Raw genomic sequence first — 12,581 nt, 5'->3', positions numbered from 1 at the left:
GCATCAGTAGCATCTGGAAACTAGTTAGAAATACAGATCCTCAGCCCCACCCCACACCTCCTGAATCTGAAATACTGTGTTCTAACCAATCCTCCACGATGATCTGATGCACAGTTAAGTCTGGGAACCACTGCAATAATGTGAATCCTTGAATTTGCTTCAAAATAAACTGGGAAGAGGGTGACACATTGGTGCAGGTATAAATGAAATAAGGTGGGGCATGAATTGATGATTACTGAAGCTGGGTCATGGAAACATGGGAGTTTATGATAGTTATACTCCTGTATGTGTTTGTATAATAAATGTATGTGTTCTGTATAATATGTGGGTTTTAAAAATCCACATCTTCTCTACTGTGCCCCTTCACTTCTCTCTCCTCCCTCCTCTTGGTCCTTTCTCTTCCAGCTCTCCTCCATATAGAACATTCCCTCCTGGCTTCAGACACAGGAACTTTCATCTCCTTGTTTAATTTTTCCAAAACTTCAGGACTTCTCCTGCTCTCATCTTGCCCTCTCTATTAGAGATTACAATTGACTCATCCCTTAAAAATTGCTTCTCTCCTCTCAGTGCTCTAGTTCCCAGAGCACTGAGCTAGATTTCTTGGAGGCACAGAGTACCATCTGTTGTCTTAGATCTTGTCACTTGATAAATGCTCTTGTCATTTATCACCTTCCTGAAGCTCTTGTAGGAATTATTTTTTAAAGATTTATTTATTTATACAAGCACTGGGTACAGTCAGAGGCGCGGGTGAGAGAATTCACCAGAGCCGGAGCGGAGAGTAGAACAGGCAGAGTGATGAGGTACACTGCTGAGGGGAGCAGCGGGCAGCAGGAGAGGACTGCGCACCATGCGGGACCCTCACCCGGTGGTCGGGGATGGAACCAGCGGTGCAGAGGCTGCAGGCAGCTTCGCAACCCAGCGCTCAAGCGCTGGGGATGCCCTCTTGTAGGAATTATTGATGCCCTTCTCTCACTGCTGCTTTTCCTTCTCTTAAATAAGAAAACATTTGCCTCTTTCTATTTGAAAAAAGAATTTTTTTAAACGATTTATTTATTTATTTATACAAGCACTGGGTACAGTCAGAAGCACGGGAGGGTGACAGAATTCACCAGAGCCAGAGCAGAGCGCAGAACAGGCAGAGTGACGAAGTACACTGCTGAGGGGAGCAGTGGGCTGCAGGAGAGGTCTGCGCGCCATGTGGGACCCTCGCCCAGCAGCGGGGGATAGAACCAGAGCTGCAGAGGCTGTGGGCAGCTTTGCAACCCAGCACTCAACCACTGTACCACCTGGGAAGCCCTTGAAAAAAAAATTTTAACTCATGTGACTTTTAATTTGTAACATTTGCTGGCTTAAAAAAAAAAAACAACAATACAAAAGTGTAACAAGTAAAACTTCACCTTATTTATTGGGGCACTATCTTCCTAGTTTAGTTCCTACTGCCCCGGTTACTCCCTCTAAGAGAGGTGAGTTCATTCTCCAGGAATTCTGCCTCTGTCCTCTAGGATAACACTTACTGCAAGGAACTGGATCTCTACTGTCCACTGATTCCTCAGGCTCAAAAATAGAGGATATTCAGGGCCTCCCTTGATGGTCTAGGAGTTAAGTCTCAGCGCTCTCACCTCTGTGGCCTGAGTTCAACTCCTGGCCAGGGGGCTAACCCACATGGTGCAGACCTCTCCTGTCTTGCCTGCTGCTCCCCTCAAGAGTGTGTTTTAGTAAATCCACCTCCTACTCTGTCTCTGGTGAATCCTCTCACCCCCGACCCCCATACACCTGTGGCCTACACCCCAGTTCTATACACACAAAGAATAGAGGATATTCAAGGAAAAGGAGTGAATGAAATAGAGAAGAGCAAATCAAAGCCAGAGTAGGTGGGAGGAAGCTGGCTGGCTGCCATTGGGAGGTGAGGCAAGGAATGAGATGTCCTTCCTGGGTGTTCTGCTCTGACGACTGCCACAGCCTCTCCCTTCATTGAGTTTCCTTGGTTCTTGGCTAAAGCTCTGAGGTGCCTTTAGGAGCTCTGAGGACCAGAAGCTTCTTTCACAAACTTATGGATGAGACAGTTTTCAGTATGTGAACCTAGAACAAGGACTCACCTCTGCCTGGCCACTTCTGCCCTGTTTCATTGCCTGCATGTGGTCAGCACGATGTGTGCACTTACTTTTCGTGTTGCCACCAAAGTCACCAAGCGAGTGACTTACAGTCCAGCCATTGTCACATTTATCTGGATCCATCAAGTCATATCTTCATTGCTCTTCTAGGAGTTTCTTGACCTTCTTTAAGAAATCACCCAAGAAACTTGACTCCCTGCTTTAAATCATTTATCTTTCCAGGTTCATAACTTCTTGAAATTTAGGATTTTATTGTTGTTAAAATTGTTAAGACTACGTAGGGATATGGGAAAGTCTGGTGATCCAATGTTAATTTTTTTAAATGGTAGTAGACAAATGTGCTTTATGTACTTGATAATAACTGGGTGAATGTTTTTTTTTGTTGACATGGACAAGAACAAGAATGGAATGTGCAAGAATGAAGAGTAATTGTCAGGTTAGATGGAGTAGTGGGTAACTTTTTTTTTTTTGGTTTGTTTAAGAACTCCCTCTAAATAACTTTGTATATAAAAATCACTTGGCTGAGATGTTTCCCTGTTCCAGTTCAGTTTTTTTTAGTTGTTGCCAGTCTTGACATGCTTTATCCAGCATCAGACTCTCTGTGATGACTCTTTGCAAGAGTCACCATGTTGCCCATCCTCCAGGTGGAAAACAATGGAATTATCTTTTACTTCCTTGAATCTCTCCTTTCGTCTGGACAATGGCTACAAGTTAGGATGCTGCTTCTATCACTTTTCTCTTCCCTTCTCCCCATTTCTTACCATTTCCCTTATGTTGACTGCTAGTTATATGAAACCTATTGTGATGCGATTTCTCCTTTAGTGTCTCTGAATTGATTTCTTTCCTATGAACTGGCCCTATGTTGACTTGTCTTTCTCAGAGGTGAAATGAGTTCAGGGATCCCTATTGTCACAGACAGATCTGATACCTCTACTAAAATAAAAAACTCTATAGTTAAAACACCAATACACTTTGTAATTCTGGAGTACGGTCCTTCTTAGAAGAATTTTACAAATTCTTACCTGAACTAATTGGCATGGCCTCTAGTATAAAAATGGAATGACTAAAATATTGGAAGTATTTCCCTTCCTCATTCCCCCCAGGGATATAAAATTTGAAGAGACAGTCCATATTTCTAAGTTCTAATTTTCTGATACTGTGAACTTCTTTGAAAGACTCTAGCTGTATCTTGTCACCCTTTCTACAATCCACAGAATCCTATAGAACAAACAGATATGCAATATCAAAAACAAATTTTGCATATCAGTGTGAAAAAACAGAAATGCAGACATTGTAATCTAGTGATAATTATTCCACTACAAAGTGAGCCCCAACATCTTACTTCAAGAGTAGGGAGTGGGGTATGCATAAAGAAGTTAGCTCCATAGGTAAGAGCTCTTTATTCATTGTACCATGCAGCTTCTCCTCAGGGAAGTATCTCTCATTTGCTGCCTGTTTTGCCTTGGATGAGAGAACAATGAAGCCTTGGCTGCCTATCTGCTCCATCTGCCACCGGATATACCTGAGCCTTTTCTCATGATTTGAGAAGAAGATGGATCCCTGCCAGGGCTGGCTTCTGGCCAGAGAAGCAACCCAACTTGAATGGTCTATTGGAAGCTCACCTTCCATGTCACAAAACCAGCCATGCTAACTGCACCAGGCTTCCAGCATGTTGAGCTGTCAGGCATGGGAGTAAAAAGAAGGTGGCCAGCTCAGTGTCAAAACAAGGTGGCTCAACAAACTTCAGCTGGCCCAGAAGCAGAAGAATCACATCTGCCACTGGCTATACCTATGTTTCTAGTACTCAGTGGACCAAATGCACATGAAATGCAAGCAACCAGGGATTGCTTGCCAGTTTCTTTGAAAGGGCCTGAAATAAGGATTAAATCATAAATTCTTGCAATTGTAGAGGATTAGAGTATCCAAGCAAGAGGATATTACCAGCCTATTCCAAAAGTATATAGCATCTCTGAGCACCAGGAGTATCTTCTAGCTCCAAGATTCTGCTAATCAGGCATTTCCTATGATAAAGTGGTTCTGAATCTACTTCTTCAGAAGGGATCATTGCTCCCATAGAAAGATTGGTTTGTTCTTTGTCAGTCTAAATGGTAGAATTATAGTGGAAAGTGCTATCTGGAATTTTCCACTCTTTCTTCTCCTAGGTTCATGGAATTTGGTGGGGGAAGTTGATAGGATTGCTCAAACCGAAGGAATTGGTGGGGTTGCCCAAACGAGGAACTAAGGGGTAAAATAGCCTTCCTTCAGCCAGTCAATACCTTCCACAGCAGAAAACTACCATTTACATAGTGTTTATTATGTGCCACTGTGCTAAGTCTTTATATTCCTTCTGATTGCCCTTCGGGATATACTTATTCTATGGCCCTTATCTCCTTAAAAAGGAGGAAACAGACTAAGACAGGTTAAATAACTCAACTGAAGTCATACAGGTAGTGAGTGGTGGAAGTGAATTTCAAATCCCAGATTCATGTGACTCCAAAGTCTTTCCCTAGACCATGTGGCCTCCCTAACCCAGGCCAAAAGTTGTCAGAATTAATATTAGTATTATTCATTTCAGTTTGGCACTTGTGAGCTGGCTGGAATGTGCCCCATGATTATACTTTGGTAATTAAAAGACAAGAATGAGAGAGGACAGTGCTTCTCAAGTCCAGACTGTAGTGTCCCTCAGATTAGAACTGAATCTGGACTAAACCCCTGAAGTTGGAGAAGAGGGGATCCAAGCAGCAGCTGCTGAAAGCAGAGGTGGATGTGAGAAACTGTGAGTTATTGTCGAGTATCTAATTACATCTCTTCAGTAGCCCTGTGTCAGCTAACCATGGTTTTCAGAATAATTTACCTGGAAAGAGGTAAAACATATTACATCAAAGTTTATTTTCACTTAAAATGCTAACTTTCCCTATGCATAAAATCTAAAATTATTGTCACTGTTAATGAATCATGCAGAGTACTTTGTAACAGTCCTTCCAAAAAGCCATTATTCTCAACAGAAGCAGCTGAAAGAGTCAGTGGACAAGCAAACAGATCAGAGTCGTTACTGTGGTAACTGGTGACAGGGCTGAGTGAGAATTTATGGATCCTTGTTAGAGTTGAGTTTTCACTGTCTTAGATTAGTAAACCAAGGCTGAGATCAAAATGACTTCCTTTCTTTTGTTTCAAGTCTACTCTTAGAATGCTACCTTATGTATGTCAAGTGCTTATTTGGGCTCTAAAGTATTTTCACATTTTGACCTTATCAAACACATTTCCCCCTCGCTCCCCTCCCCCCACACCTCCTTGCATAGGTTAGACATTCTTATTTTGACTTACAGATCAAAAAACTAAGGCATCTACCCAGCAAAAGACTTGCTAAGGGCCCAGAGCCCATTCCTGGCAAAGCCACAAGTCCGGCATTCTTCCTTTGAGCACATTGCCCTTCAACTGATCCTGTCTGAAACTGAGCAGGGGAACCAGGGTTCACACGAAGGTTATACCTCTCAGTCACAACTGTAAAAATGAAGATGCAGATGTGGATCAAACTACAAAATGGACTGCTTTTCAAAGACCTGGACATTCACACTGGCATCAGTGGGTTTAAGCAGGTCTTGACTGACTGCTTCCTGAGTTTCTCCCAAAGGTAACCCATGTGCCCTTTCCTTCCTTCTTCCTTCCTCCTTCTCTCTCCTTGTTTCCCTCCACATACCCTTTCCTTGGGCAAAGCAGAGTTCATTAATGTAACAAGGAATAATGTGGTTAGCCTCATATTCGCCTTTGCTGTAGAATTATATTGAATCAAAGTGCCACAGTCTCAGGCCCAGACTGTAGTGTCCTTCAGTAACCCTGTGGGTTTTGGGGAGGACACAGCTATGTGTCCCATGCTAAGCATTATTTGCCAGAATTGGCACACTGTGTCTCATCAACAAATGGTCACGTCATCTCACAAACTGGAGAATTCACATCTCAGAGGGATCTAGAAGAAAACTGTCTTCAAGTGAGGAATTTGTTAGGACAGCTGTGAAAGGAGAATGTCTGGGCCTTGGAGGCAGAGGATCAGCTGGGTAGAGAATTCAGTCTCTGTACTCAAAAGTATCATAAACTTGTGCAAGGAAAGCATTGAACTTTTCCAAGCCTCAGCTTCCTCGTCTGTAAAATGCCAAACCTCCCCACAGGCTGCTTTAAGAATAAAGTGCCCACAAGGGACTATGGCAATGGTGCAAGGGTGACTTAGTGGTGGGAATTTTACAGGGACTACACCTGAGAGGAGAAAGCATACATTATACAAAACCAATGATGTAAATATATATATATAATTCTTTTATATATTTATAAAAGAATAAAGTGCCCAGCACAGTGCCAGATAAATAGTAGGTACTCCATTAATATTAGTTCTCCTCCCACCAGTCCTATCTTTGGCCTCATACAAATATGCATTCCCACCTGAGTGTCACTAGTTGAACAGTTAACTCTTTCTTACCTTAAGAAATAAAATTCTTTGTATTCTAAGGCTTATGCCTGAAAGGCCAATATATCTTATGTAAAGCATAAGGTGGTATTTACCACCAGATGGTGCCAGCTCTGAGGAGGAGCCCGACATTCACTGTGCATTTCAAAGGTTTTATGAAGACACAGACTCCTAATTCTCACATTGATGATGTCTTTCTGCAGCCACCCAGGCCAGAGTAAGTCCCTCCTGGTTATGCATCAACCTTCTATCACACTTACTACAATTGTAATTATACAGTTATTTATGAGATTGTTTATTTTATGTTTACATACTCTCCCAGGACTAAATACAGTGCCTGGCATACAGGGGTGAATGAATGAAGCAACAGAAGAGCTTCCATTTCTCTTATTTCATTCCAACCATATATAAATTCTGATAGTGACCCGGTAATCAGGATTACAACCTGTACCTTACAAATCAGGAAAGTGAAGCTGAGAGAGGTTGAACCCCCATCGAGGACATCCAGGGAATTAGTGTTGGGCCAAGTACTTTAGCCCAAACCTTCTGACAACAAATTCCACATTTCTTTCTTCCATTCTCCCCTGCCCTTTGATTCATCAGCCTCACCCTCATGTTCAGATGGTGACATTTAAAAATAACTGCTTCCTGGAGTCTTCTGTCTGGGTGTGTTATTTGGTGGCTGGCTGCCATATTTTGAGTGCTGAAAGACCACTTTCTACTCTAGCCGACAGAGAAGTAGGTTGTCTATTGATTGACAACAGCCCCCTCTGATGATGGCAAAGCAGGTCCACACCTGTTCAGTCATATATGCGTCAGGAAGCTCAGGCAGGAAGGTTCTCAGAGTTGGAATTTATTTGTGCTGGTTAGCGTTATGCTATTTGGGTGGGGAAGGGTTGGAGGGTGGGGGTGGGGGTAAGACACTTGACATTTAGTTGTCATTCTTTAGAAAGTTTGGTCATTTCATTCATTTCTGTTTGCCTTATTTCCCTCTGATCTCCTAAGATTAAGGAAAAAATTCATTCAAAACACTTAGGGCGAGGGGGTATCAGTTTATATTCTCAATTCCCTTTTAATTGCTATCCAGTCTTTAGTAATTAACCAGGTCTCTGATCTAGACATGCATTAAACATCACAGCCCTCCTCTTTCTCTCCATCAAAACCAATTCATAATCTTGCCTAATAGTTCCATTAAATCATTCACTCCCCCCCCTTTTTTTTCCTGTTAATCTCTCATTCTCTGAGCATCCTTGGATCCTCAGGAATAAATGTTCAAGGAGAAACTGAACTTAATGTTTAACCACACATAATGGGAAAACGCCTGAAATGGGAGTGACACGTACAAGTGCATGTCCCAGTTTACCATTAACTAGTGAGATGTGCGATGAATGATTTCACCCCATGGGTTCAGTATGTGCATCTCTGAACCTGAATGGCTCCTTCTCAACCTCTTGTATTGCTCTAGTACACTTTGTCTTCTAAAGCTCATGATGACAGGTCAGAGACACCAATGTCATAAGAACCACAAGCTCACCACTCCAGAGTTTACTCAAGGCTCTTTATCAGGAGTTACAAGCAGAAAAGGGTAATTTTTCAGCTTACTGTGGTCTTGTCGTGCTTGTAACAAGATTGTCTTTGTAACTTCTTCCTTAAAAAGACTTCACAGGCCTTTATTAACCCCAACAACAGCTTAGCCTACGGGAATAGTATCATTCCTTGAACTGTGAGTGGCTCTCACAGAGAGGCTACTCTAACCTCCCAAACCACAGCATACAAGTGGTTTCACCAGTCATGGGGGCCAAGTTGAGAGTCCACTTAGGCCGAGGGTCGGCACAGACCTGAGTGAGGTGAGAGAAAAGGTTAACATGGCTAGGTCACAAAACCAGGGCTGGGGTGAGCACCCTTCCGCTGACCATGTGGTCTGTACAATGTCTAGAGGCAGCAGGGAGCCAACAGAACAAGACAGGTCACAAAGGAGCAAATAAACGGAACCAGTACCAGGCGTAGTACAGAGACACTCAGAGGACCCAGGGGAGCCAGCAGCACAAGTGACAGAGTGGTGGGAACGGCAAGTGGCAGCAACAGCAGCTGGAAAATTTAGTGAGCATTAGGGGAGCAGGTCAACAAGACCTTTAACTGAGTAACTGATCATAGATCAAACATCAAGGGGATTGGCACGACATGTGTACATTACTATAAGCACAGGCACACATATTGAAAAGAATACCAATCTGTGACAAAAGTGGGCAGAAATGAGCAACAGGTGGTGAATTAGACAGTGATCTAATACAAAATTTTCATTATAGTACCGGACACACAGTTGGTGCTCAATAATGTATTCCCTTTCTTCTGCTGCTACCCCTTTGCCCTCCCCTTCTAGAGAATGGATTTGCTTTATAAACTAACACAAGATTTTTCTGCTTACCTGTTACTAAGGGAAAGGCGAATTTTTAGTAACTGTTCACTTGGGTAACCCACCATACTGTCATCTAATTGTAATTAATTTCTCTGTGTCTAAGTTTCAAAGGTAAAATCTTATCAGGATGGACTGTATAATTAGCAGAAATTCTGAATTTGAATGCAGCCCGTCAGCTCTCATCCAGTTCCTAACATGTACCCAGTGCAGGCAGGGCCACGACTGGCGTCCTGAAGGAAGCTTCTGTGCAAGCGGCACTGTACTTAGGGGCTACTTCATAGGGGCTGTGACAGCCCAAAGCCGTGGCCACCGAAGCGCATCCTTAGATGCCCCCTTCCTGATGGTACCAAGGCAGGCGGATCTCACCCACTCCTGCCCGCTGCTCTCCTAGAGAACTGGGTTCCCAGGTGGGTCCCCGCTGCCAGCCCGAGTTGCTGTCCTGCGAAGCTCCCCTGGAGTCAGGGCTACAGCTCACCTTGGAACTGGGGCGCCAGACCTCCTGTAGGCAGGGCCTTCTAGTCCCCCCACCCCCCCACGCGCGCACGATGACATCATGTGTTTGGGGCTGAGTCGCTCCATAAAAGCAGCCGGCGAGGAGCCAGGAGCCCAAAGAACAGACGTGCTTGCAGAGGCGTCCGGGCTGCGCGCACGTGGTCCCGGTGCGCGCCCAGCCAGCCATCCTCCGACGAACCCCGGATCTACAAGCCGCGGGAACCGCGCACAGCCCGCGCACCGCGCCTGCAGCCGCAGCCTAAGATGCCCCACCGCAGCCTGCACGCCGCGGCCGTCCTGCTGCTCGTGATCTTAAAGGAACAGCCTTCCTGCCCGGCCCCGCTGAACGGTAAAGTTTCTGCCTCTTCTTTCTTAATAACCCTGAGGGCATAGCCACACCTGTAGAGGATTTCCAGCAGGGCTCTTTAATGACAAAAATCACTTGGTGGGAGCAGACATGCATAGTTTCAAACAGGACAGTTTTAGAAAAGATGCTTCGTTTTTCCTTGAAAGCGGGACCTGCTGTGTGTGGTTGGGGGAAGTCCGTGTCTTTTAAAAATGTTTGTGTGTTCTCTGAGCACCCACAGTTCTAGAGGGGTGCTTTGGAAACTTGCTAAGCTGGAAGAAGTGGGAACCAGGATTTAAAATATGGTGCCCTGATCCACGTGCAGAGAGGACTGTGGCATTCCCAGCCCGTGACCAGCCAGGACCATTCGCAGTTGCCCTAGTGCAGACGGTGGCGGGTGCCGCTCTTTAGAAAACTCTTTACCATTAAGTTTTATGTCCAAGTCAAAGGGATGATGTATCCCATCCTTAATCATTGTTTTCCCCCAGAAGGCTCCACTACCTTGAACATACTACGTGTGGGTGCGTGTGCTCACACACCTTAGTTCTGAGGGTAATTAAGGCCCTTAATCCTGAAGGGCTGGAGGCTGAGGGAGGTGAATAGTGTGGCAGGAGGAGGTGGGGGCACCTGAACTGTAGGTTCAGTCTGGGCAGTGAATTGCTGTGAGCAGTCAATGTCAGAATAGTTAATTCTTTGAACAAGAGGAGGATGCCAAGCTCTTGCCTGCCTCTCCAAAAGCTGGGTGAGCACTTTTCTGGGGGTATGGGGGGAGAGTAGGTGGTCACTTTGTGGTAACCAATGGTGGCTTCAGTCGTTGACAGAGTTTGCTCCAAGTTGTAAAGATATTTGTAGGTGCTGCAATTCCAGGATGCAGGTTAGGGTGAAACATTTATAAAAGGGTCAAAGTACCTATGATGGCTGAAAACTGATCCCTGATTGGGCGGGCAGTGGTAGAGGGAAATTGGTCCTGCCTGGAAGCTTAAAAGCTCAAAACCACTTTCTCTTTTAGAGGTCACTGTGCCCATGGGGCAGGTCAGGGAAAGCAGGGGAGCTGGGCTGTCAGTAGCTTTGACTTTACTCCTAATTTAATTTGAATTCACTGGCTGCTATGATAGGGTTGAGATGATCACCCTTATTTGGTCCAGGAGAAACGAGGTAGGTAGAGAAAGTAGAGAAAAATGGAAATTATTTTTTCAAATTTTGACATGTATTTCCCTCTCAAGTCAGCTAAACTGAGACCCAAAGTTTTACTAAAAATCTCCCTCTTATGTCCAAGCTGCTACACAAGAGAAAGTGATTCATTGTCTCTTCCCTGAAGTCTGTTACTCCCTGACTCTGGGGCAGCTCATCCTCCCTTCTCTCTCTCCCCCTACCCTCCATGCCATCTCCTCTCTTCCTGCCCTCTCCTCCTTGCCTTTACCTCCTATCTCCCCACCACCCGATTCTCCAAGTTAGGGTATAAGCTTGCAGTAAAAAAAATCCACTTTTACCTCAACCAGGCTGCCTACCCCTAGATTCTAAGAACAGAGTTTTTATTTCTGTTAGTCCTCTTGCAGCTTTCTTGGTTTTTTAACTGCCTCAAGGGACAAGGTCAAAGTAAAAACCACTGAGGTGTTGAGTGTCAGTATTAAGCCAAGGTTGGAGGTAAGCTGAGTAATGGGGCCAAAGTTGGTTTGCTCTTTGCCTAGAGCATTTAAATTTCTCACAGTTGGCACTGATGAGTGTCCAAGAAAACATGTTTGGGGGATTAGAGAGTGAGGAAACCTAATAAGGTGAAGTCAAATGTCTTCTAGAGAAAACCTTGGAATTCTTAGCTGCTATGACTGTTAGGGGGAACATTGCAATGGATTCTGCAGAGCCTGCTCTGCCTGAATCTGGTGTGTAGAGCTGGGCCCTTAAACTGTCTCAGGGAAGTTTCCAGCACGCAGCACAGGAAGCAGGCAAGGCCCTGAACCCTTGACCTGGATCTTTGTCAATACCATTTTCTCAGGGAGCACCCAGAGCATTCTCCCTACCTAGTATAAACTGGGCTTACAGGTTCTAACAGGTACTGAGCTGAACTCCCAAGTGTCTTAGATAAGACAGATAGCCTTCTTGGGAAGGGAAGAGTTTCCCTCGGGGAAGGACCTACACCTCACAGTCACCAAGGTGCTGCTACAGTGACCTTCATTCACCTGACTTGAGAGGTCAGTTTAGTTCTGTTATCACTTCTGTCCTTAAAGCTAGAGGCAGGCAACTGGGAGGTGCCACTTCCAAATAAAGTGTGTGCATGCACACATGCTTTTCTTCTAGAAAGGAAGCTAAAGTTAGTTCTGAGCTGATGAAGAGCAGGATCCTGATCATCCAAATGACCCCCAACCCCCAACTCAGGCCATACTCCCTTTCATTTTCGATGCCTTTCTCTCCAGCATTCAAATCCAGCACCTCCAGACACTGCTATTATGCCCAAAGCCCCAAATTTTGAGCACCAAGCAGGCTTTCTCAAAAAGAAGAGCGTTGGAAAGCTTGCTCTGGGCACCACTGCTTTTCATGAGCAGGTCCCTGTCCTATGTCACCACCTGCGCCCTTGCAGTCTCTCGTACTCAATAATGCTGGTCCCTGAGCTTTCCAAAATATTGTGCTGAACCTCATCTGAGGATGAGAGATCCAATGATAAGGGAAACCTTAGTTTAACAAGGTTTAGAGAGGATGGTAGGAGATATAGGGTACTAAGGCTCTGACTTGACTTGGGGGCAGGTGTGATTAAAATTTCTGGCCAAA

The 12,581-nt window shown here is 44.7% G+C and overlaps 2 protein-coding genes across 3 annotated transcripts in view; one reads left to right on the top strand and one right to left on the bottom strand.

Moving 5' to 3' along the window:
- The window catches only part of USP3 (ubiquitin specific peptidase 3), a 210,770-nt gene that overhangs the window by 190,526 nt on the left and 7,663 nt on the right, over positions 1 to 12,581 (bottom strand). The gene's annotated exons all lie outside the window — the stretch shown is intronic.
- The window catches only part of CA12 (carbonic anhydrase 12), a 49,602-nt gene continuing 46,748 nt past the window's right edge, over positions 9,728 to 12,581 (top strand). For both annotated transcript variants that reach the window (XM_037502649.2, XM_037502648.2), the window contains exon 1: positions 9,728 to 9,824. In XM_037502649.2, the coding sequence (XP_037358546.1) occupies positions 9,740 to 9,824 (85 nt within the window). In that variant the 5' untranslated portion in view covers positions 9,728 to 9,739. The remainder of the gene's footprint in view (positions 9,825 to 12,581) is intronic.

This window comes from Talpa occidentalis, unplaced genomic scaffold (genome assembly GCF_014898055.3).
Source record: "Talpa occidentalis isolate TD23 unplaced genomic scaffold, MPIMG_talOcc4v2.1 talOcc4.11, whole genome shotgun sequence".
In the NCBI taxonomy this organism is placed as follows: Eukaryota; Metazoa; Chordata; class Mammalia; order Eulipotyphla; family Talpidae; genus Talpa; species Talpa occidentalis.
Note: the sequence above shows the minus strand (reverse complement) of the source record. Positions and strands in the feature narration are given on the sequence as shown.